This window comes from Canis lupus, chromosome 1, assembly GCF_048164855.1.
Source record: "Canis lupus baileyi chromosome 1, mCanLup2.hap1, whole genome shotgun sequence".
In the NCBI taxonomy this organism is placed as follows: domain Eukaryota; kingdom Metazoa; phylum Chordata; class Mammalia; order Carnivora; family Canidae; genus Canis; species Canis lupus.
The window spans coordinates 105,474,372-105,500,751 of NC_132838.1; the positions used below are offsets into that span (position 1 = coordinate 105,474,372).

At 46.8% G+C, this 26,380-nt stretch overlaps 1 protein-coding gene and 1 pseudogene across 2 annotated transcripts in view; both read right to left on the reverse strand.

Moving 5' to 3' along the window:
* The window catches only part of PPP2R1A (protein phosphatase 2 scaffold subunit Aalpha), a 40,058-nt gene that overhangs the window by 8,691 nt on the left and 4,987 nt on the right, over positions 1–26,380 (reverse strand). For both annotated transcript variants that reach the window (XM_072768944.1, XM_072768946.1), the window contains exons 2-9: positions 17,258–17,348; positions 12,824–12,924; positions 8,491–8,723; positions 7,416–7,563; positions 7,139–7,294; positions 4,569–4,683; positions 4,390–4,460; positions 3,818–3,952 (exon numbers count right to left, since the gene is read on the reverse strand). In XM_072768944.1, the coding sequence (XP_072625045.1) occupies positions 3,818–3,952; positions 4,390–4,460; positions 4,569–4,683; positions 7,139–7,294; positions 7,416–7,563; positions 8,491–8,723; positions 12,824–12,924; positions 17,258–17,348 (1,050 nt within the window). The remainder of the gene's footprint in view (positions 1–3,817; positions 3,953–4,389; positions 4,461–4,568; positions 4,684–7,138; positions 7,295–7,415; positions 7,564–8,490; positions 8,724–12,823; positions 12,925–17,257; positions 17,349–26,380) is intronic.
* On the reverse strand, positions 17,579–20,328 carry LOC140600975 (small ribosomal subunit protein eS27-like; annotated as a pseudogene).

Here is a 26,380-nt window from a genome sequence, read left to right on the forward strand (position 1 = left end):
GGATTCAAGAAGAGTCCACAGGACTCCATGTGAGAAGACACTGGGATCCTCATGCTGAGGCTCCCCAGGGCACCTGTTCCCTTGCTGACTTTCATTTGTCCTTTGCCTGTGACTAACAGCAACCACAAGTGTAACAGCTTTTCTGAAAGGGTTTTATAGCAAACCACTGAACCTGAGCATGGTGGTGGGGACACAGATGCAGCAAAAGCAGTGAAAAGTAAGGCAACTGCTGAGAAGACAAGACGGGTTAGGCTGGCACCTCTCAAGTAAACTCCCCAGAGTCCTGCCAACAAGTGCCTCTTTCCTTTACTAAACACAGTAAGGCTCTCATTTAGGAACAGAAGGCAGACAACTTCCTGCTGGCTAGTCCAATGGCTAAAAAAGAATTCTAAGAACCAACCCCATTTCCCCTCCCAAGATGGTATTAGTTCATTTCTTTCTAGAGCCAAGGATACTGAAAGAGGGAGGAAACATCCCAGTACTGACCACTGTGTTGGTTTCCTTTTTCTGTGACAGTTGTTTAAATCTTATAGAGTGGTTTCAGATGTTTGCAAAATGCTGATTACATAAATTACATAAACTCATGTAAATAACTAAACATTAACTTTTCTTTCTTTTTTTTTTTTTTTTTTTTAAAGAAAGAGAGTGTTGGGGGGAGTGGAGGGGCAGAAAGGAGAGAATCTTAAGCAGGCTCCACATCCTGCACAGAGCCCAATGCGAGGCTCAGAGCTTGATTTCATGACCCTGAGATCATGATGTAAGCCAAAATCAAGAGTGAGACACTTAACCAGTGGAGCTCCCAGGCGCCCCTCAGTTGCTTTTCTTAAATTAACATTGTACCTCACATTTATAAAAGCCTGAACTGTCATAATGGTTAGAGATTGTATACCTATTCTTTGTTTTCCTTAGAAAAATTTCTGGAGTGAGAACAGCTCCATCTGCCATGCCACTCTAACCCCAGTCTAGGAAAGCGAGTTAGTCTGGATGTGCATGTGTCAGAATCTACTCCAGCAGAATATAATGAAGATGATCCAAGTCAACTGGGTGGACCAAGATGTGGTCAGAGACAGGGCTGAGAAGGGCAAGGAGAGAGTCTTTCATACTTTCCTCACTTGGTATGAAGGCGTCTGTAACACCCAATAAAGAGGGAAATTTCTTCTTTGAATATGTTGAAAATTAACTAGATTGAGGTTTCACTGAATAAAAAAACATTTGAAATGCATATAAAACCATCATGATGGCCTTTCTGTACTGTGTGGAGACCCATGTGCTGAGTCTGGCCTATTTTCAAATATGATGATGAATTAAGGGAGTTACAGCACCTATCCAGGGCTGTGAGAGCAATGTCCTGACAGTGAATGGGCCTCTTTCCTTTTTCTGAATGTTACAATTCTAAAGATGGAAAATACTACATGTATTTATGTACATGTAGTACATAAAGACTTATGACCCACATAAGTCTCACCTCTGGAGGCAAAAAGAAATGAGGACCCAACAAAACCTACTTGGGCTTGCCACAGCACAGGAGCCAAATCACGCCTCCTGCGTCAAGAGACTTACTTCCCCCCATTCCCAAGCATCAGAGAGCCCAACTAAGAAGGCCCAGTGGAGGAACTCTGAACCAGAGCTGAAGACCAATCCCTGCTGGGGCATCTGAAAAGGTCAGGTATAATTCTGAGACTGAGTGTCAGCCAGAGACCAGAGACAGGAAAAGCCTTTCTCAGATGAGGGCTTTCCCACAAACCACAACTTACTCTCAGAAAAGGAAAAAAACCACATTTCTTTGTTGAAACTATTCTGGTCATAAAAAAACAACAACAACATACAAGGCTCAAAAATGAACCAATAAACCAAGTGAGTGTGTACAGTGAAAGGTTAACTCAGCAGGCCTAGACTGTCCAAAACCTACCCTCCCAAAGACAGGGCTGGCCTTTGCCTCGCTCCTAGATCACCTCTGAGCCCTTGGTATGTAAGGAACAGTGTCCTTAACATAAGAGAAGAGAGGGCGCAAATACAATGATTTACCCCATTTAAAAAAACAAAACAAAAAAACTCCTGTTTAGGCATACCCAGAAAAAGGCCCTTTTTATTTGGGTAAGTTTATAAACCTTATCAAACATAAAATAAAGTTTATCTAAAACTGAAATTTTAAATATAAGCCAAGAAAACCATGATGGGTTTTTCTCTTTCCTTCTTTGCAAGGGAAACTGCCCTGGTGCTGCAGGAGAAGATCACCGTGTAGCACTTGCTAAAGGTGCAGCAGGACCAGAAACTGGCTTTGGCTCTGTTTTTGCCCATGTGGGCTCACCTTCACACTCAGGCTGAATGTGGATCTTTCCTTGATGCCAGAAAGCAAAATGCTCCCCAAAACCCTGGTGAGATGTTAAAAGGACACAGGAGCCAATTCGAGGGACTCTCACCAGCCAAGCTCTTCCCATTTAAGCAGAAGTATATACAAATTATATTTATAACAAGTTATAGCCACAGAAAACATGCCTATAAAAGTAAACGTGTGTGAAGCACTTTACTTGGGTCTTAAAATTTAAGTCATAAAAATTAATTATGGCTTAAACTTTAACAAGTGATACAAATAAATGATCAAAAGTAAGATTACTAAGGTTCTTTTTAAAAGGCGCGTTGTCTTCCACATAATAAACCCTGCTTTGTAATTCTGGGGCTGAGAGATTATCCCGTCATAGGCAGAATTTTAAAATGTGCTATTTTGGGGCAGGGCAGAGGATTCAAAGCTGACATGATTTCCAAGCACTGCGTGGGCTGGAGGTGCTGGTGGAAAGAGACTGAGGCCTTTGGCAGCATGGAAGTCACACACCAGTCAACAGTCTCACCATCTATCTGCCTGATCACCACCAGGACAAAAACCATGGAGCATGCAAACCACCCCCCGCCCCACATGGTCCTGACCACATCTCTGCAACCACACCTCCCCCACAAGTTTGGTCTCCCTGCACCTCTTCTGGCTTCCCCACTGCAATCTTTCTTTTTGACAGTAACCCCAGGGTTCCTTTCTAACACCCAGATCTGTTCCAGTCCCTCTGGCTGCCCACAGTTCAAGTCCAAACTCCCTCCCTGGCTATCACCCCACAACCTGTCTAGCCATCACCTGGCACATGCTCAGATTCCCTGTACTTTGGGCCAACTGAACTGCAAGGTGTGGTCACAGGACTGGCTCTGGCCAATGGGGAATGTAGGATGCAAAGAGATGGATGATGGGTGCTCTCTTCTGAGCCTTGCCCTTATTGAGGACTATACTTCCTGCTGTCTAATCTCTTCTGCCTGTATGCTGGCTGGGGGTGGTGAAAATCAGAGCAGCTGCCTCATACCCAAAGAGTGCAGAGGTCAGCAGGGCTAACTCCCAGTGTAGGCCCACCTAGCTGTGAACTCTTGTGAAAAAATTATCTTATGTAAGCTACTGTATTATGAGGATCTTCATTACAGCATCTTCACCTAAATCCCAAGACCTGAACATATCACAGCACTTATGTAATCATAGAATCATGGGATTGCCCAGCTGCCTCTCTCACCATTAATCTGAAGGTCTCTGAGGAGCAAAACTGTCTTAGTCTTTTCTGATATGCTTGATACCCAGAAGAACTAGCACAGAGAAAAGGCACACAAAACCATTGCCTAATAAAGTGAATGAGTGAACGCACAGCCCAGCGTGCCCACCAGTATTCAACTCATTCTAGACTTGGGTGTCAGTTAAGATTCTAGGAGATTTCTGGCCAATCTGGCAAAGTAGTTGACCTACCTGTCACCTCTGCCAACCCAGATCTCAGAGCCTTCCCAGCACCCTTACCTCATCCTTCAGCTGAGCCAGAAAGAGGGGCAGCAGGTGCTCAATGGTGTTGTCTTTGCCCAGGATGGGGGAGAGGCCCATGATGACTGAGGCCAGGGCTGACTTCACGTGTTGGTTGGCATCTGACACCAGCTCCTGGGAGGGAGAAGGAAGTGGGTGCCACAGGGTCAGAACGACCCCTGCAGCAGCAGGTGACCAAGCAGATTTCCACCTCCTAAGAGGCCTGAGCCCTTCTCCTTCACAGAGCAGGGATGATTTAGGGTACAATGGTATAAGGCAGTTTCTTACCTGTCTCACCTACTTTGAGCTCCATGAGCCCTGCTCCTGAAAGCCTCCCACCCTCATCCCAAAGCTCTTGGAACTTTTGAGGGGAACCATTCTCACCTCCAAGCTCAGCCCCAAACTTCAGATTCTGCCTGCACTCAGGGACCCCAACTGTTTCCAACCCAAGACTGCCCAGTCCTAGAAGGCTGGGGATTGTCTGCCTCTGAATGTCCACAAAGCCCAATGTCCACCCCTTCTCTTCAGCAGGCTAAAATCTCCCCTATTCCTCCTACCAATCTCCCCATTACCTTGATGCAGGGTAAGATCTGGGTCATGATCACATTCTCCCGACAGTCAGCAGAGAGATTTTCACAGAATTCTGTGGGAGGGGGAAGGGAGGCAGAGGCAGGTGAGACCTGATGTCCTGGTTCTGCCTCAAACCCCTTGGACACCCCCCATTTGCTGTGTTCTGGTTGCCAGCACCAACCTTTGACCTTGTGGGAGGCTGCGGCCCTCACCTCAGCCTCACAGTCTTTCATTAGGTTCTGGAAGGCGGGCACCAGGTCTGTCTTGGTGATCTCAGGCCCCACAGCTTTCTGGAGCTGCAGACAGAAAGCAGGGAGAGTGAGAGGGCTGGGCAGGTACTCTGGGTGAATGAGACCAGAATCAAAGTTAAAGGCACCAGAACTGGGGGTAAGAAGAACACAGCCCTTGGAATCACTGCTGAAATATACTCCTAGCACCATGGGGTGAGCTTGAGTGAGACTCCAAGCCGCTCTGAGCCCGTTTCTTCAAAAGCAAAATGAGGGCCATGACAGTACCTACTGCATAGTGGTGCTGTCTGCATTAAAAATAACAATAGGTCTCCTTACTGCTCAAGCTCTTTGGAATAGCGTTTTCTATTATCTGATCCAAAAACGTTCTAGTGATATAATGGCTCTTCCTTTTTTTTTTTGTAATTTATTAATTTTAATATTAAACATTCATTTTAATTTATATTCTTCTATATTTTTCAAATTGGTTACCAAACCACATATTACTCATGTCATATAATTAAACGCATCAAGTTTGATGGGGGAAGGCATGCCAGGGAAGGCACCTGTGTTCTGCTTCAAAGTTGGCTCCTGAAGACTTAGTAGGAAGCAGGACAGCTCATGACTAAGACGACAAGGAACAGAAACCCTGATGGGCCCAACGCTACCTGGGGCAAATGTTGCCCGTTAGACACTCAACAGACATTTACTAAGTGTCTCCTGGGCACCAGACATTGCTTAAATCTAAAATCCTTGCCTTTGTTGAGCTTTTATCTAAAACCCAATGTAGGGCAGCCCGGGTGGCTCAGCGGTTTAGTGCTGCCTTCAGCCCAGGGTGTGATCCTGGGGACCCGGGATCGAGTCCCATGTCGGGCTCCCTGTATGGAGCCTGCTTCTTCCTCTGCCTGTGTCTCTGCCTCTCTCTCTCTCTCTGTCACTCATAAATATATAAATAAAATCTTTTAAAAAATAAAATAAAATGAAACCCAATGTAATCCCGTTCATGCTGTCCAGAAGCCAAGGATGGAAGAATTGTCTTTAACCATGGTACTGAGCCTCCTGGGAACAGTTTCACAGGAACATCAATGGTCCCAGGAAATGTCATCCTGAGGCTCTGAGTCCTTCCAGCGAACATGATGGAAATAAGCACACTTATGGGAACATGGAGCCACAGGGTGGAGTGGCTCCCATGGCTCAAACCCCGAGCTTCTCTCCAGCTTTCTCTCACACGGGGACCTTAAGAGGAAGCCCTGGTGTGTGCTCTCTCTCACACTGGCTTTGGACTCCCAGGACCCCACACACATGCCGTCCTTTTGCTGGAACACAGTCCTACCCCAGCTCTCACCCATCTGTCTTCTAAAACTAGCTGTAGCACCATCTCCTCTTCTCAATGCCCCATGCAGGTTTGTCAGATTGGCACTGACAGTTTCCATCTAGCTCTGTGGACCTTCCCCTTCAGGCTACCTGCTCTGTGGAGGCTAGGAATGTGCTGAATCCACTGAATCCCCAGCACTCATAAAAGGGCTGGTGATCAATAAACATGATGACAGGATACGCAAACTTGGGTCTCTGTGGAAAGAGCACTGTCTTGGGACCTTGTCCCTGTCCTGTCTGCCTGGTGATGTCACTCTGACCAAAGTTTTGAGCTGTGCAACAGGCTGAACTACTGAGCCTCCAAAATTGGTATATTACAGTCCTAACCCCTCAGTACCTTAGAAAGTGACTGTATTTGAAGACTGGATTTTGAAAGAAGTAATTTAGGTGGCCCTAACCCAAAATAATTGGAATTCTTATAAGAGGGGGAAGGTTAGGACACAGGTGTGGCACAGAGGGGAGACCATGTGAAGATGCAGGAAAAGAACATCTACAAGCCAAGGAAATAAGTCTTGGAGGGGCACCTGGGTAGCTCAGTCGGTTAAGTGCTGGAGTACTGGTTTTGGCCCAGGTCATGATCTCAGGGTCCTGGGATTGAGCCCCTTGGTGGGCTCTGTGCTCAGTGTGGAGTCTGCTTGTCCTCTCCCTCTGCTCCCCTGACCCTGCGCTCTCAATAAATAAATAAATTAATTAATTAATTTAAAAGGGAGATCTTGCCTGGAAAAACCATCCCAGCTGACGTTTTAATTTCAAACTTCTAGCCTCCAGAACAGCAAGGGAACAAAGTACCATCCAGTCTGTGGTACTTTGTTATGGCAGCCCCCAAAATTAACACAGGCCAGGTCTTTTCTTTTGTAAAAGGAGCTGTTCGATTATGATGAAAGCACACACATACTACCATTCTCTGCTCCCAGAGCTCTCCACAGAACAACCTGGCCTCAGAATCCTTCCCTACACAGCATTTTAGGTTGCCACTATTACTCAACAAGCATGGGCATTATGAAGTGAGACCCAGCCAGATGATCAGAGATCTTATTGCTCAAACATCTGATAATCTGTTTAACTAAGACCCCAGCTCCTATGTGTGGCACCATCCCTACCCCTCTGAGGGCCTCAGTTTCCCGATTTGTGAGTTGTTAACAATCCTCACTTCTGTGAACTTGTCGGCCACCATGTATCGGACACGCCATGACTTGTCCTCAGCAGCCTGGCGAAGGGTGGGCATCACCAGGGCTTCCAGATCTTCCTGGGGCAGTAGCTGGGCGATGTTCACACATGCCTCCACTGCCAACAGTCGCACTGAGTCCTAGGGAGAGGATCAGAGCAGGGTTAGGACACCAGAGGCCCATTAGCTCTGGGACTCCCTCTTAGATACAGGGTCTACCAGGGGAAGGGGATGGAGTAGGCGGCTGGGGAGCAGAACCCACCTGCTCGTCAGAGGCCAGGTTGGAAAACATGGGGATGATCTCACTCTTGACATTGTCCAGTTCCAGCACCTTGGCAAATTCCCCCAGTTTGGAGGCTGCGGCCCGCCGCACCATGGGGGTGTCATCTGAGCACAGGTTCCGGAAGTACCTAGGAGTTGGAAGTGGGACTCAGGAGAAGGAATGCCTAGGATCCCACAGCAGCATGGAGAGGCAGTGAGGAGAAAGCACAGACTAATCATGCAAGTCTGGCTTTGCCTGAGTGACCATGGTCAAGCAACAAGCTCTCTTAAGTCTTCCCAGGCCTATAAAAAGCTAATGGTGATTGTTCCCACCGCACAAGGTCATGATGAGATTTAAATGAGATAACGTGTATAAAAGCAGATCTATACATTGTTAGGCCCAGTGAATGGCAGGTGCTGACCCTATAAAGTTGTTGAGCTAAGATGTTGGTCAGGAGTCCCTCAAAGGTTTTAATTTTACTTTTCAGGAGTGTGGGGGAATGCATGCATGCACATACGCATGCAGATCTCTAAGCACATGTGGGCAGCTTTAAGCCAATATTCTGTCCTGTGTAAGAGCTCAGGGCCTTGGCTTTCAGCTCAACAGTCTGTGGAGTTGGTGAGTAAAAACAGTGCAGAGTGGGGGAACACGTACTAATGGGAAGTTTTAAACCATTAAGTTTTTTAATTTTCATTCACTGTTCCTGGAGGTGAGCCTTACATACAAGGAATTCTCTGGGGTATCAAGCCTAAGGGCAAGAGGGTGGAGCAAGCAGCCAAACTTCACCAGTGTATCTGTGCAGGTTCTGGACCAGCGGCAGGTCTAAGATGGTAACGTCACAGGGTGGGGTGCTTTTATGGGCCAGAGTCTGTTCTAAGCACTTTATATGTGGTAATTCTTGTAAATCCTCACAATGCCCAAAGGGAGAAAGGAGCTATCATTTCTTCATTTCCTAAATGGACAAGAGGCTGTGTCTGGATCAGCCCTGGGCACACAGGCTCTCTAAGGCACGGGTGTGGGAGTGGGGGCAGAGCCTGAGAGAAGGGGTCCAAGCTGAGGGGAGGCTGAGACTCACTGTCGAAGTTCTGCCTTGACGGCACTGGACACGCGGGGGTAGCAAACAGAGAAGAGGCCACAAGCCGAGGTGCGGGAGGTGAACCAGTCGCCACCCGCCAGCCGCTTCACCAGTGGCACGAAGTGGGCCTCGAGGTCAGAGGGTGAGTGCTCATGCGAGATGGCCCGCAAGGACTCCACTGCCTTGTCCCGCACCACCGTCTCCTCCACCGTGGCCAGCGACTCCAGGGGTGGCTGCAGCACATAGTACAAGGTCACAGCAGGTCTCCTCCCCACTACCCCAGCCTTGACCCCCACCCCATGCCCTTTATAGCTCATCTCTTCTGAGAAACCTTCTGTGACCTCTCCATCCCAGCCTTCACCCAGCAGGCCTTCCTGAAGAGCCCTAACAAAGAACATCACAAAGAGGTCCTTGAAGGAGCTTCACTGGGGGCCATGAACCTCACAATTATACACATCGCTTTCTGAGCAGAAGGCCACAGCTGTCATTAGTTGCTCACAGTGCACAAATTGTGGATACTGACTGGAACATCTCTTTGCGAGATGTTCTAAGCAGGGTCACTGTGTCACACAACTTGGGATGGGGGAGGGGACAACGCTGGCTCTGTGAAGCAGGTCCCATGACAGTCTTCATTTTACAGAAGTGGAAGCTGAGGCAGATAAGTTCAGTAACTTGCCCACGCTAGCGCTAGCTCCAAGCCAGGATCCAAACCAGGCCACCTAGCTCCTGAGCTTGCAAAGGGTTGAAAGCATGGCTGTGGCTTCTGAGAGGTGACTGCCCCCAGGAGCTCACATGACTTAGGAACCTGGGGCTCGGACTGCAAGGCCTTGAGGAGTTGTGCTCCTATAGGGACATTGGACTGGCTTATCACTACGTCCCCAGAGCCCAGCAGAGCTCCTCAGGCAGGGCGGGAACTCAACCATTAGACTGTAAAAAGAGAGTCTTAAGTGATTCCAGTCTGTTCAAATGAAAGTGTGAAAGTCTGCAGTCTGAAGTCCAGTATGGCCTGACATGTGCAGAAGGCCGGAAATCATACCTGGAAATGGCTCCAGGGCCCAGGCAGGCAACAAAATGGAGCAAGGAGCAAAGGTGGTGGGTGGGGACAATGGAAAGAGGCAGAAACTGTGGCAACTAGCCTCAGGAGGACAGCTGCTTCCCAGCTCCCTCAGCTGCCACCACAGGAAAACACAGCTGGTAAAAGCAAATTGTTTTCCAAAAGCAGCCAAAAGGGCCAGTTGTGTATATGCCAAAAATCTCATTTAACATGTGCTACACCATGAACACTGAAGCCATTATGCTGCTTGAAATAAGGCAGTCAGAAATGGTCACTCGTTGTAGGATTTATTTATATGTAGATCCTAAAGTTACCATATTCATAGACACATAAAGTAGAATGGCAGGCCCCAGGGGCAAGGGAGAAGAAAATATGGGAAATTACTGGTTGATGGGGACAATTTCAGTTTAGGAAGAGGTTAGGTGGCGGTGATGGTTGCACCACAATGTGAATATACCTAATGCCACAAAACTACACTTAAAACTGGCTAAATTTGTATATTTAACCACAATAAAAATAAACCAAAAAAAAAAAAATCTCATTTACAAAAGATTGACAATGATTCAAAAGGAAAATGTTAACACTAGGCCACCAAGTGTGTGGCCTCTGTCATAATACCATGCTATCATAGGGTTCCTGATTCTGGACTGGCTCATGGAGTATGGCCGAAGGTGGTGTCACTAGGCTACCATAGGAACTGTTCCTCCTCATTCTGGGGTTTTCTGCTTCCCAGGCTGGCATATGGGATGTGGGTACTCAATCAGTATGTGATGAGTGATTCTGGGTGGAGCTTAACCTGTTCCATTCAGAGAGAGTAACTGGTCATAATAGAGGCCTGGGGACCAAAGCCAAGCAGTGTTTAGGTCACATGATGGTGTCTGCCCTAGTGGGTTGCTATAGACTATGGTTCTCACAGCGAGGTCTGGACCACAACAGGATCACCCAGAAGACCAGGCTCAGCACAAATAAAAAAAATCAGTGTGGGGCCCAGAAAGATGCAGGTCTAGGAAACTTCAAGTACTGCTTTCCCACAATGAAAAGCTATACTGGGGGGCCTCTCTATGAAGGAGAGAGGGTAGAGTTCTCAAACCCAGAGAAGATACAGGGGAGGGGGGAAAATCACTGTACTTTTAGGAGAGGCTCTAGAGTTTTCATCAGATATTCAAAGGGATCCACAATTCCAAAAGGGTTAAAAGTTGTGGATACAGAATCAATCCTTGTGCTGTAGCTACATGGATCCCTATGAAATTAACTCCATTTCACCTCTACTGAGAACAAGGGCTGGGATTGGCTCTGACACACCTCTGGGTTCCCAAGGCCCATAGCTGGTACTCATGTTTGTGGAATGAACAAACTGCACAGTAGCCATTTTCCATTTCTCTTTGTCAAAATCCAGATCCACTGCCACCTCCTCCAGGAAGCCTTCACTGACAGCTCCCCCATCCCATCTGAAACAGGTGAAGGGCTTCCTCCAGGTTCTAAGGTCCCCCAGCTTCTCTCTTATCCAGCTCTAATCAGCCTGTAGAGCAACTGAGAGCCCCATGGGAGGGTAGTAGAAAGGAGCAGCAGTGGTTAAGAGGCAGGGGACTGGGTTCAAATCCTGACGGTCTCTTCTCAGCTCAGTCAATTCTCGTAAACCAGACCTTGAGCCTGTTTCCTCATCTGTGAACTGGGGCTGGTACGAGTATGTATATCACAGGGTCACTGAGGGACATGACAGGTGACTGTGTGGAAGGTACCTACAGGTACCAAGGAGCACTAGCATTCGGACCTGGGACCTGGCCTCTGGGTTTCCAGTGCTCCCTGGACCAGGGCCCTCAGGATGTGTCTGCCAGCTGTTGTGAACATCATGAACACCAGCCCCAGAGGCCTTGTGACTCTCCCTCAAAGTAAGTGTGGGATGACCCTGACCTTGTAAGGGAAGGACTCCAGGGTTCCAGTCCTGCTCCCCAGCAAGCCTGAGTCTTATACCACCTGAGGGCCCAAGGGACCCTTGTTAAAGCTACAGGATCAGCGTTTTCTGTTCCCAAGTCCTTTGAGGTGCTGCTGAAAGCCACAAATTCTCTCAGAAAAACTGATAAATGTTAGGGCTTGCAGAAAGTTTCATGGGACACACAGGACCCTTTTCAGGCTGGTCCCCAGACCTCATCATGTTCCTTGTGTTAAACAGCCCTAATCTGTGTAAAATGTAGGAAATGATCACATTTGCATACAATTGTCTACGTATACATACACATCAATTATACACGCACACACAGATGAAAGCTGACAGACTAGAATTTAATGACAATTATCCAATTTCTTCAGACCTAATACTGCTTGGAAGAAAAGTTACCATATCTGCTCAAACCCCAAATTCCTCCAATTTTAAGAAGTGCCATTATTTCACACAATGCAAGGAGGAAGAAGGCTGCTAATGAAAAGTGTTAAGGCATCATTAAGCGCAGATGTCAAATATAAAGCTGTATCTTTAGAAACCATGACATACAGAATTATTGGGGCAGGGGTGAGGGGAGGGAAGCAGGTTGTAGCAGTGGCCGCGGGCTCTGAGGAACAATGAAAACCAGGGGACTGGGAAAGCCCTGAGGCTTCTCCTTCCCAGATCACAGGACTGGACTCTTTCCCTGGTGACAATGGAATTCTCCTTCCTCTTCTCACAAATAGCAGTTACTATTAATATCTGACCCATCTTTGTGTCCCTAGCCATCACCAAGCACAGGGGTGCATAGGCAGGCACCTAGAATCCCAACTCTGCTACTGACTGTGAGGCCTTGACCAAGACACTTAACCTCTCAGATGCCCAGTGGCTCATCTACAAAATAGAAATGTCTCTACCCCAAAGGGTGGACATGACTTCAAAACATACAGCTTAATGACACTGGCAGCTAACACCTGATGGTACTTGCCATGTGCCAACGGCTTAAATTAATTTTTTGGGGGGGCTTAAATTAATTATAAAGATGTTTTAATGACTCCCATTTTACGGATGAGTAAAGTTTAACAGAGAGGTTAAGTAACTCTTACAAGTCACACAGCAAAGAAGTGGTAGTACTCAGATGGCTTCCACACCCAGAGCCCTATATGTACAGTGCCAGGTAGGGCCTGGCACTGGTCAGGCATACCCAGCTAACAGGAAGGTAAACAAGTACATCTTTGGTATTGCTATATGAATGCCACTACTAATCTGCTGGATTAAAGAGAATGTCCAAGGCTTGCCTGTTCCTTGAAGGTGACCCCCAAACGGGTGGGCAAGGGGACCTCCCTGCCTCCCAGACTCACCAGCAGGCAGTGGACGTACTCGGGGCCTCCCACCAGCGTGGTGAAGGTTCCCAGCTGTTCCGCCAGGGCCAAGAGGACCTCATCCTCATCGTAGATGGTATCTGGGGAACCAAGACAGACTCTGTTATAGCCCCACCCCAAAGCTGACCCAAGATTCTGGGTAACCCAAGCTGGGAGCAAGCAGGCTCCATTCTGTAAGCACTCAGTCTCTCCACCCTCTACTTGAGCTGGTACACAGATCGGAGATGCAGACTTGGGTCAGGACAGAGCACCAAAGGCCGCCTTCTGCCCTTCACTAGGTGAGGGACACTGGGGGAGTGAAACCAGTCTGCAAACCCACTTCTGCACCTGCACGCACTTCTCTGAGGGAGAATTACAGAGGAGCACACAAAACCATGCATATAGGCACAGAGCCTGGTCAATGGGGGCTTTTCGCTTTGGTTCAGCTTCTTTCTTCAGCACTGCCCTCTATGCCAAGAATTAATTTTTCTCTTTAGCCTGAGAAATTCTCCATCCTTCTAGACTCAGTTCAGATTTCCTGACCAGACCAGAGCACATCCTTTCTCTACACTCCCCTCAACCCCAAGTCACCTTTATGAGAGTCTTTATATTTGGAGTCCAGGACTGGCTCTTCTCTGTACCCCAGTTTCTGCTAGAGATGAGCACAGTAGTTCAGTCCAGGTGTGCTAAAAGAACGGATGACTATGTAAAGACAGAGCTGCTGAGTCCTAATGCTCAACCCAAAGGCCTTTTTCAACTGCTGACCCATATGGCAGAAGATGCTTCCAGTAGGAACTGCTGACTGCTATGGCAGAAGACGCTAGCATCCCTGGCCTCTATGCTGGCATTTCAACTTTCTGAGATTAAGCCAAGCATACAGCAACCCAGCCAGGCATCCCAGGCCCCCCTGCAGCTGGAATGCCAAGTGACCATGCTCTGGTCAATGCTACTTCTATTCACACGTTCAAGCTCTGAGTCGCTTCCTCACCACCACCCTCTAAGCTCTTGGGGCTGTCATCATCTTCCTCATCTTGGGGTGGTTCTCTGCTCTCTCTTGGCTGAGTGTATGGCCATTCACTTCACCTGTGAGTCTGTTTTCTCACCCTACATCCCAACAGAGCTGTGTGAAACCAAAGTGAAGTGATGTTTTCTATGAGGAGCTCAGCATGGGGCCTGGCCCAAGTCAGTGCTTCAGAGAACACAGGCTAGCATGGCTCCAGGGCCACCAGGCCTGGGTCCTTCCTAGCCTCAGTTTCCCTGGCCCTCTCTATACATAGTTAACCTCACCTGGTATTCAACTCAGTATGCGGTCCAGACTCCTTGGTGAAGCCATGTTCCTGGAAAGCCAAATCGGAAGGAACTGCCAGCACTTTGTATTTTCATGGTCCCCACCTCTACAGAACAGCCTTCCCAGTCTCCCTGTTCTAGACTCAAAGGCTTAGGGCCACCTCCTCCCCACTGCTCTAAGGCTGACCTGTTGACCTTCCACTTCAGTATCACTCTGACGACCATCTCTTGCTGGGTCACTGTAACTGCTTCCTAACTGGTTTTTCTGCTTCTACCCTGGCCCCCAAACCACTCAGCCTCCTCCCAGAATCCTGAGTGATTCTTTAAATCATGACATTTCCCTACCCCAATCTTCCAATGGTTTCTGAGAAACATGAATTAAAATCTAGACTCCATATATCATGATCCCACATTATGTGGCCACTGTACTAATCTCCAATTCACATCTTCCCTCTAACACTCTGTCCATCCTGCTCCTGCCTCTCCCCGTACTTGGAACATTCTTCTCCTAAAGTCCTATAAAGTAGGTGCCATTCAGGTCACACCCCCAGGAAGATTTGCCCTGACCACTAGTAGGAATCTCTCTTACCGTTATTCCCACTTTCTCTCTCTAGCCTCAACACTACCTATTTCCCTGAAAAGGAGCTCCATGAAGACAAACTTTGATTTGTTCTCCATCTCACAGCACATAGTGGTGTGCATTAGATATTTATGAAATATGCAACAAATGGCCTACATCAAAGTATTTTTTTAACTGTACCATGTATCAGCTTAAATGAACCCAGATCTTTTAAATAGAAAAAATACTCTTTCTTGAACTTGAAGAAATGCCATGGCCACAACTAAAGGCAGGTATCAAGCCACTCTCCTCTGCCTCAGGGAACCTGCCTTCATATACCTTCCCAACAAAACCACAAGGTGTTTAAGACAAATCCAGGACTTCTGGGGATACTTTTCACCAGTGTTTGCCTAGGTACAGGTCTTTAAATGACAAGTGACTTTTTAGCCACCAGCACACATAAGTGATTTGACTCACCTTGGAACGCATCCACATCTCACTATGGCCAAAAATTACCAACACTGGTTTCTAACACAGTGAGACATCAGGCAGTAATTTTCCCCTCATAACACTGTGAATGTTCCATAGGCCTGAGCTCAGAGAGGGCTTTCATCTTGTTCTATCTGAAACAGTAGCATCTTTTCTGAAAGATGCAATGTATCTATTGCTATTTTGAATATTTTGCAATGGGTAAAGCCAAAGCAAAGAAAATCTGCCATCACTTAAGGACAGCAGCCCAAAGAAATCTGTCTTGAAAAGTCACTAAATCTTAACAATGGAGGATTCCCATTTCACGTAAGAAATGAAGCACATCATAGCTGGGACAAAACCAGGCAGCCCAACCCCACAGTCTGTGTTCTCAGCCACTGACCCCAAGCTGGCTGCCTCTGCTATTTTTTTGCCCATCTCACCCTGCTGTGTGCACAGGAGGTTATTTTCTACATCTTGGCCACCCACCCTCCAGCAGCTATCTGCCTTCACCTACAGGATTAATCCCAGACTGCTGCCTGGCACTCAGGACTGGCAAACCCACCACCCTACCACCCACCTGTCCCTGTGCCTCTTCCCCATCCAATCACCATGTTCAATGTTGCCTCCATTTGTTGTTTACTCCTGCCAGTTCCCTCCCCAGCTGCCTTCCCCACTACTTCACTATAGAGGGACCAGCAGCACACACTGAGCATTTTCTACAGACCCAGCTCTGTGTGGAACACTTAATCCTCAGCAACCCTATAAACTAGGTCCTCCTCTACTTCTTGACAGATAAGGGACCTGTGAGGCTAGGGGAAATGGAGTAGCTTACACAGCTGTGTCCCACTAACTACTTTACCTACTTTATTACACTTCCTGTGCCCTAGCTATTCCACCTCAGCACTTGAGAGCTCCCACGTCTTGCCCAATTCACCCATGGAAGCCACCCGGTTTGGGTCACCTGCTCAGCGTCCCATGTATCCCCACTCCTCGTGTGGCATGCCCAAGCAGATAAGCCTGTGCTCCTCAGTCATTAGCCGTGTCACTGTGGGCAAGTCCCTGTACCTTTGCAGGCCTTCATGTCTCCACATGTCAAAAGAAGGAACAATAATCTCCGCTCCCTTCCTCCCCAGCATCTCCATTACACCCCAATGACAGGATCAGATAGGAGTCTCACTAGTGACTAAGACTTCAGCTGCAATTTCAACTACTATAAAGTAGTAATAGGAATAGTGGGAGCAGAGGATTTACTACTAACTGGTGGACTGGTGTGCATTAGATACTGTGCCAAGTGCTTTGCACACATCTTCAGTCAGGAGTGCATGGGGTAAGGCAGTCTAAATGCTAACACTTAGGAGCTCTTCCCATATGCTGAGCACCGTGTGAGCACTTTACATAGCATCTTATTTAATCTTCGTATCAGGTTGTTCTATTAAGCCTATCTCACACATGAAGAATCAGAGGCAGGCAGCTGTGAAATACCTCGTCCAAGGTCACAAAGCTAGAAAGTGGTGGAGCCTGGAATTGAACCAAGGTCACCAGGACCCTGAGTCATTAACCAGTGCTGTAAAGTCTGCAGCTAGCATGACTAGAGTCACCTCCTCACTGTAGGCAAATGCACTCCTTCACCTCTTCATCCTCAGTGTCCTACAACCTTCATCCTCAGTGTCTTCCCCACCTTAAGGAAACGTTGTGAAATTAACACAGGGAACAATGCTGATGTGCACTTACTGAGCACAGTAAGGACCATGAGCTAACCCAATCCTCAGGAGAGGGTTTAGAGCACCTCCTGGCACAAGGCAGGCAGAGGACAAACATCAGCAACTACTACCGTTACTTAATGCTCACATCAATGCTACATAGCACATGCATGTTTATCTGTACTTTATATGTAAACACTGTAAGGAACAGTTAGGTTAAGTAACTCACAAGATACCAGCTTCTGTTAGTGCTGTGATTCAAACCTGGCTCTATCTGCCTGCAGAACCCTTTCATCAATCCTGCCCCCACCCCACCATGCTTGGCACAGGGTGGATACTCACAATCTTAAATCCCCAACAGGAACCACCCTCCAGGTGTCCCCACTCCACTTGGGCCCCAGAAGTCCACCTCCTTACCTGTTAGAAAGGGCAGGAGCTCGCTGCGGGTCCTTTCCACCCCAAGGGCCAGGGCGATGGTGGACAGTTTCTTGATGCTGTTGAGACGAAGCTAATGAGAGAACAAGAAAAGCAGAGGAGTATGTTAGCAAGTCCAGACTTAGGGGTACGTGACAGCTCTGGATCCAGGCAGCTTCTGGAAGCCTCATGTGGGTAAGGATGTGGAAGAGTAACTTGGCACACGCCTACCAAGTGACAAGAGTCAATAAATTACAATGGTAGCAGCAGCCTCAGCAAAAGTACTTACTGAGTCTTACTGAGCAGACAACCACTCAGTGGTGCTTTCCTTTTTTTTTTTTTTTTTTTTTTTTTAATCCAAAATCTGTTTATTGGGATAGTGTCCCACTCATCTTGATTCAGGGAGCTTTTAGTGCTGCTTCCGCCTGAAGGAGCATCCTTCTGTAAGCCTTGCTTTTCCTCCCGTGGGCTGGCAGAGGACAGTAGAACAGCCGACACACCGAACTACCGTCTATGCGTGGCTGAAGACGGTGGTGATTTTGTAGCATCCCCGGTACTTCACATCCATGAAGTAGGAGTTGGGGCTCTGCACCAGGCGCTTCTTCTTGTGCTTCCTCTTCTCCTCTTCCGGGGACAGGTGCAGGAGATCCTTCGCAAGGGGCATGTTCTCGTGGGGAGGTCGTCACCGCCGGAAAGTCAGTGGTGCTTTCCAAGACCACTCTCTAAAACTATATACACTGCACCCCCACACACTTGATCCTCCTCCTCTCTTTGGCCCCCTCTTGCATTCAGCACCACCTGACATACTCCAGTAGGGGCGGCCATGTTCCAGCAAGTTTATTCTGAGCCAGGTCAGAGGCTGGGCACTCACACACATAGGTGCTCTTGACAACCTAGTCGTCAGAATTGTTATAAGCCCCATTCTACTTAGGAGGAAACAGGCTCAGGGAGCAAAGTCCCTTCTAAGGGTCACACGGTACATGGTGTGGGGCAGGGACTGAAACCCAGGACACCAGCTAGCAGTGATAATTGCAGAACAAACAATATTATAACAATGTTGTATATAAACAGGAGTACTATTAGCTGTAGTAATGATAGCACTAGCCTAATGGGTTGAATAGCGACCCCCGGAAGATATGCTCTAGTCCTACCTCCCAGTACTCAAAAATGTGAAAATAGGGACTTTGAGATGTAATTAAAACAGCATCTCATGATGAGATCATCCCAAGTTTAGGGGGAGCCCTTGTGAAACAGAAAAAATGTTTACTGGTATCTGCTCTGCACAGAGCTTCTAAAATCCTCACAATTTCCTAAGTGATAAAAACACTAGGAGTATCTTCTATTCTAATACTTAGTTTATAACCCTGATTCCTAACACAGAGCTCCTTAATCCCTTACAATTTCCCGAGTGATAGCAATGTCTTTCTTTCTAATGAAGCAAATATTGGTGGGCTCCTTGGTGGGGACTGGTCACCAAAAAGACCAAGCCATTTCCAAGTGGCTGGAAATGGAGTTAATAATCAATCCTGCCTCTATGATGACACTTTCATAAAAATCTTCAAAGTACAGGGTTTGAGGAGCTTCCAGATTGGTGAAAACAACCACATACCAGAGAGTAGCACATCCCAACTGCAGAGGAACTGAAGCTCCTGTACTCAGGACCCTTACAGACCTCACCCTATAGCTCCTCATGTGGGTGTTCATTCAAATCCTTTATAATTTTTTTAATTAGATAATAAGCTGAGAGATGTTAAGTTTTTCCCTGAGTTCTGTCAGCTGTTTTGGCAAATATCCAAATCTAAGGACAAGTAAACCTCCAATTTTTAGCCAAATCTGACAGAAGTTGTGGGTAACATGAGGAACCTACTGCCACAGGCATCTGAAGTGGGAGGCAGTCTTGGGAGATACAGCCCTTAATCTGTGGGGTCAGTACTGACTCTGGTTAGTGCTAGAACTGAAACGAATTATAAGACATCCAGCTGGTATTGCAGAGAATTGCTTGGCATGGGAAAAACCTTACATGTGGTGTCAGAAGTGTTGAGTGTGGTAGTGATTTGAGAGTCAAGGAGACACACAGGAGTGCAAGTTTTCTCTACACAGCCAATGATCGTATTTTTATGAGACAGAAAAGAAGACATGGAGACACATGGAGGGGAAGGCCAAGTGAAGATGGAGGGAGAGATCAAGGAGATGCATCCACACAAGCTAAGGAGCAGCAAGAATTGCCAGCAGCCACCAAAAGCTAAGAAAGAGGCATGAAACCAATTTTCTTCACGGACTCCAGAACTGTGAGAATAATTTTTGTTACATTAAGCCACCAAATGAGTGGTGATCTGTTTTGGCACCCAGGACTCTAACGCATTTGGCTAACACAGGATAAGTCTCACATGAAGCACTTAGGTGTTAGGACCTCTCTCGATCCTCTCACTCCTAGGGAGGTTAGCATCCAACACCCCCCTTCATGTGGAGACAGGCTCAGAGAGGCAGACACATGCCAAAGTGAGCACTGAGAGAGTTGGGACCCAGATGCTTTGATGTCACAGTCCACTGGCAATGGAAATCCTTACTGGTTTCTCCAGCTCAATGGTGCGGCCTCTCATCCAGGCTCATTGGGCTGCAGCAAAATGAAGTGAAGTTATGCATGTGGGAGTGGAAGGAAACACCCCTGTGAGTAAGCCACATTGCTGGGCAGAGCGGACACCTTCTTCCCGGAAGGAAAGGCACAAGGAGGGATGGGGCTCCCTCAGCCAGTTCTCTTCCTAAAGAGGTCTGTGAGTGACTGGTATCCTACATTAGTTCCTTGGTCCATGGGTTTAAAAATCTGAGATCACAGACAATAATGTGATCTAAGGAAATGCTATGGTGGCCTCTCCTCTCAGAAAAATGCACTCACATTTCTCCTACAATGTCACTGGGTTTTTGGGTTTAACATGGTCCAAACACTCCCCTCTCCGGCAGCAATGAATCAAGAGATTAAGTATTATGAGGTCCAAATCATACTTAGCCAAAAAATAAAACACATATAGAGACAGACCAATGGAAACATAATAAATGAAATATGATGAACATTAAAAGTTAATGAATAGAGGTGGTAAATATAAACCTTTTCTGTAAATTGCCAAAACTACATATTTTCAGCATGTGGGGCCACACCATCTCTATCCTAACTATTCAACTGTGCCCTGGCACAAAGGCAGCCACAGAGCCAGACAATATGCAAAGCAACAGGAAGAGCTGTGTTCCAGCCAAACTGCATTTCCTTTTGGAGGCCATGGGCTGAATCTGGTTCACGGGTTGTAGTCTGCTGGCCCTTGTACAAGTCTTTAAATGTTCTGTAGGTTTGAAGTTTTCCATAATAAAATACTGGGGGGAATACTGACTTAGTTGCCTGTTTCCTCCAAGTTGGATCTTTGGATTCTTCTCTAGCTGAGCTAAGGGGAAATGCACACAAGGGCCAGGGCGACAACAGCTGAGCAGCAACAGTGAGATGCTAGCAAGAAATGAGCCTAAGCATAATGCCAGCAACAATAGCTGCTAACATTTATTGCTTGCTTGCTATGTGCTTGACAGTATCCAAGTACTTGATGGGGAAAAGTAACACATTTGATCCTTAGAACTGAGCTCTGAGAGAGGTATTACCTTTTTAAAAAAAATATATTTTATTTATTTATTCATGAGAGAGGCAGAGACATAGGCGGAGGGAGAAGCAGGCTCCCTGCTGGGAGCCTGATGGAGGGACTTGATCCTAGGACCCTGGGATCACAATCTGAGTGAGCCAAAGGCAGACACTCAATCACTGAGCTACCCAGGTGCCCCTGAGGTAGGTTTTGTTTTAAGGGTGAGGATACTGATATACAGAGCAGCTGTCATTTGCCAGAAAGCAGCAGACACCAGACTGGAAGCCAGGCACCCAGACTCTTAATCTCAACACCTCTGTAGTTTAGGAAAGATGCCCAAGGGGTGGGCACATAAGAATCAGGCCATCCCTGCTATGGTGGAGAAGCCCCTTCCCTCCTGCTGTCCCTGGAGAGTCTGGCTTTGGTGTTGTTGAGAATGTCAGCCTGCTTTCTTCAGCACAGACAGCACCATCAACACTCAAGAAAGGCAGCACAGGATGGTGCTCTGGAGCCACATCACTTTGGGTTCGAGGCTAATAAGCAGCTTTACATATTAGCTATGGGATCTTGGGTCACTCTTTGTACCTTTCTGAGCCTCAACTTCCTCACCTGTGAAATGGGGATTATAACATCACCTATCCTCAGAAGGTTACTGTGAGTAGCAAGTGACATAAATTTGACTAACAAAGACAATAATGACAGCTATGATCTCACCCTGTTGACAGCATCCTGATTTTGTTCAGCTGTCAAGAAGGGCACACGTGGCAGCAGGCTAGCTGTCCACTGACTCCTCCTTTACTTTCTCTCATAGCAAAAGAAAAATAGCAAATATTCTCATGGTGCATATACTGTGTGCCAGACACCGTTTTAGGTGCCTTAATGTCTCGTTTGATCCTTGCAACCTCCTGAGGATTCAGGATCACCCATTACACGGCTGAGAAAACAAAGGCACAGGAAGGTTAAGTAACCTCATACTGCTTATAGGTGGCAGAGCCAGGATTAGAACACCAGTCAGCTGGTTCTTAACTGGTACCATCAATTTGTATTTCTGTGTTTTTAATTGTGTGTGTGTGGGGGGGGGGGGGGGGGAGAGACACGGGATGAGTGCCCTTAGCAAGTCTAATAACCAAATTTTGAAATAGAGAACACATGAAACTCTAGAAGTACCTGCAACAGTTGACATCAGATGTGAACAGTTATGATTTCCACAGGCTTTACTAAAACTATACTTTGCTATTGTGATACTACAATTCGTAATAGGAGGAAAGTTAAATTGGAGCTATAGGTTACTGAAAATGAAGATGTTATTTTTCCCATCCAAATTCATGGACCTGTGTTGGAATTCTAGATGGACCTCAGGTTGAGAGCTCCTGCACTGGGTTATGCTGACGCTTAGAACCCCTAGTTTTCAGCTGTGCACATAACCCCCTGGAAGAGACATTTCTGAACTGCCTTTTCATCCAACGTGACCAGGAAATTAATACCCAGCCAGTGAAATCCAAGTGGGAATGCTGGGTGTGACTTCTAGGAAGTATTCTTAAGGGGATCTGCAGTCACACAGCAATCTTTGACCGGCCATAGGGCAGGTCAAAGAACAGCATACTCTGACCCAATTCTGTGATATAATCCTTAACATTGATATAATCCTTGAGCTGCCAAACTGGTCATGGAAGGAAAAAATGAACCCTTAACTTGAAACAACAACTTGTTCGCTGGGTTCTCTGTGCATTCCTGATGGAGCAGCTATGAATAACATCAATAAGAAATCCTTACTGTTCCTTGATCATGGCACAATGCTGGAAGATTATCCTGTACGGATCCCAAAGCAGGTCCCTGTCAGTCACCTATGACATTCCACAGGCATGGTTTTGCAACAGCCACTGTCACTCTGGACTGAGGCTGCCTTTATACCCAGCAGCCCTCAGCACACAGCCCAGTACATGGAGACACAATATCTAAAATCTCACTTCCCACCTATATTCACTATATGCACCTGCAGAAACACTCCTTTTTAAAGCCCATATTTCCGTTGGATCCACAAAGCTTCCCTGACACAAACACATACAGTGTGACCCCAGGGAGCTTCCCTGTTACAAAGGTGTCCAGTATGAGCTACATGCAGTCCACCTTCTCTTCAGAGAGAAATCTGAAGGCCTTGCTATGGCCTCTGAAGCCCAACATAATCTAGCCCCCTCCCCACCAACTCTCACCACCTACTGTCCCCTTACCCCTGGAAATCCTGCCTTAACAGTTTCCTTGACAGTAACCAACAAACTAACAATGCAACACCACTCTCACCCAGCTCTTTGCACTCACTGATGTACTGTCTCCTCAGCCTGAAACACTGTTCCTCCAGACACCTCAGAGCTCCCCCTACTTTACCCAGGCCTCTGCTGGATCCTCACAACTGCCCAGGGAAACAGCACGCCATCACTCTCCACATATATGAACGCTCGCCACTTTCAACACAGACTTCTTTGTTCAGTTTGTCCTTCCTCACCAGGACGTAAGCTTCACAGGGCAGGGACCCTGTCTTCTTCACCCTGTGCCCCAAGAACCCGGGACAGCACCTGCTCAGAGTTAGAGCCCAATAAATATCTGCTGGTTTTTTTTGTTTTGTTTTGTTTTTTTTAATAAAGGAAATACAGATGTTAATACAAGCAGAGACAAGCATCTGGAGGATATCTGGAGCAATCTTTTTGTTTGGAAAACCTGGTGGCTAGCAATAGGGTGGTGGGTCTGTAACGTAATGTGTGTGCTTTAACAAGGAGCTGGGAATGCCCAGTGAAAGACAGAGTCTATCTCCTATAAAGTCCTGAAGTTTACATATCTTCTTCCTTATTTCACAAAGAATCACTTTTTAAAATGAATATGTGTGTGGGTGTGAAAAACAAAGCACCCACTTGGTAATCATTTAACACTGCTGAAGAGAGAAAATGGGCATTACAACCTGTATTTCTAGATCATTTGAATTTTTTTTTAATTTATTTTTTAAACAACAAATGAGCACATACTCTGGCTTTACCCACTAGCTAAGGGTCCCTGGACAAGTCTGGGCACCTCAGAGCTTCTGTTTCCTCCCAGTAAAATGGGAAATACAACAGGGCAGACCTCATGGGATTGCTGGGATGATCAAATTAAGGAAAACCTAGAGACAGAGCCTGGCAGGCAGCAAACACCTCAGTGTTAGCTGCTATTCTTTACCATTGTTTCTCATGTATTTGGCATTGGGGGGAGGGGGAGTGGGTGGGTCAGTAATCTCTCCACCTTCAGAAATTGCAGCACTAGAGTGAACAGTTCTCACAGCAGTTTGCCTAGCATAATTATTTATGGATATGCCTGTTTCCCTCATTTGGAAGGTGACTTGTCTCTGGGACAATGGTCAGGACTGTTCAACTATTTCCAGTGGTGATTCCTGAACCTAGTATAGGGCTGGGCAAGCTAAAAAAGCGTGAATAGAAATAATTTCAGTGTTTTAAAACTCAACTACAATTCAGAGTACTTATGTGCCAGGTACACAGCTAGGCACTCTACACAGGTTCTCCCTTGTAATTCTTATGACAATGCAAGAGGCAGACCCCAGCCCCACAGTCATCCTAGAGAGAGGTAAGTAAGGCACAGAGAGGGGAATGCAGGCTACCCAGTGAACTGTGGCAGAACCTGCAACTTGAACCCAGTTCTCTGCCATCCTACACAACTCTTTTTAGTTTAAACTCTCAGAGAACCACCTTATTTCTAACTTCTCATTCACCAATTCCCCATGTGTTCCATAAAAAGTCGGAGCTTGGAACTCCATGTTTCTGAGACATATACATGGAGCAAGCTGCTGCAAGATCTTGGATAGTGGTTAGCAACTGCAGGGGCTTTATGCAGAACATCTCACTAACCCACACAACCCAGCCTGTGTGTCTTCCATTCTTTTTTCATTTAACAAGACAATCAAGGCCAGAAGGGCTGAGTAACTTGGAAAGTAGCCAGGCCAGGATTTGAAATCCCACTCTGCTTCCACCCATGGCTGTGTCTCCCTGTGTCACTTCCAGGCCTAGACTTTTTCTGCACAGGGGACTCAGCTTGGTGGTGAGGAGGGCTGCCCTGAAACCTAGTGCCCTTGGCTAATTCCTTGCATCATTACATTACATCTGATATATAACTATTAAAAAATCTTTTAAAGGAAAGTAAATTAGCACCTATCTCAGATGTCTTTGTGAGGACTTTATTAACACATACAAAGTACACATTATGAGGTTGGGCACATAGTAGGGCTTCTAAACCTCAGCATTACTAACATTCAGACCTGGGTTACCTTTGTGGTGGGGGCGGTCCTGTGCATTGTAGGACACCGGTCATCACTCACCTCTCCCCACGGGACCCCAGATGCACTATACCCACCAGCTGTGACAATCAAAAAGATCTCCAGACATTTGTCTCCTGGGGAAAACAACATCACCCCAAGTTGAGAAACAATACTCTAATCATGAAAAGAACAGTCTTTAAAGGAGTGCCTGGGTGGCATAGTTGGTTGGGTGTCCAACTCTTGATTTCAGCTCAGGCCATGATCTCTGGGTCCTGGGATCAAGCCCCATGTTGGGCTCCACACTCAGCAGGGAGTCTGCTTCTCCTTCTCTCTCTTCCCTCTGCCTCCACCTCTGTGTCTCTCCTTGCTATTGCTCATGCATGCGTGTTCTCTCTTAAATAGTGAGAATAGTCTTTAAAAATACTCAAGCACCACCTCTTGACAGACAAAGCCCCCATTATCTCATCACCAACATAACTACTATAGGCCAACACTACTGAACACCTATAACACACCAAGCACTGTTCTAAGGATTTTCCATGTACCATATTACTTAATCCTCACAACCCCCTTACAAATTCCTAAATTACAAAATCACTCCCATCTTATAGATGAGAAAACAGAGAGTCTAACAGAAACCTAGCCTCTCAACCAGTAGACCACAGTCTAAGTAATGTGGGGCCCCAAACACATGTGGATATTATAATCCAGCCTCTGCCTCTTACTGACTGGGAAGCCCTTAGGTAAAGGATGCAATCTCTTTGCACATCACTCTCTTAAGTATAAAACAGTAAGATACCACAACAACTGAACAAGGTCATCATTACTGAATGCCTACTTCTAGGCAGCCACTTAACTTGCCAATTCCACTGCATCTTCAAACCTCCATGGCAGATGTTGCTTCCTCATCATTATTCCCACTCCACAGGTGAGGAATCCCAGCCCAGTGAGGAAAAGGAGTTGGTCCAAGGACACACAGGGAATAAACTAGGATTCAAAGCTCAGACATCCTTGACTCTCCCTTCATCACCCAACACATTACATCCTATCCCCAAAAGGACTCCTCTTAACATACCCAGAATCTAACCTCTTCTCCCTACATACATGCCATCAGTCCTAGGTGCTCTGCAATGACAACCCAACAGGTCTATCTGCTCCTGCCCAGCCCCTACTCAACAGCCAAGAGGATCCTTTAGAATTAAGTCAGAACATGTC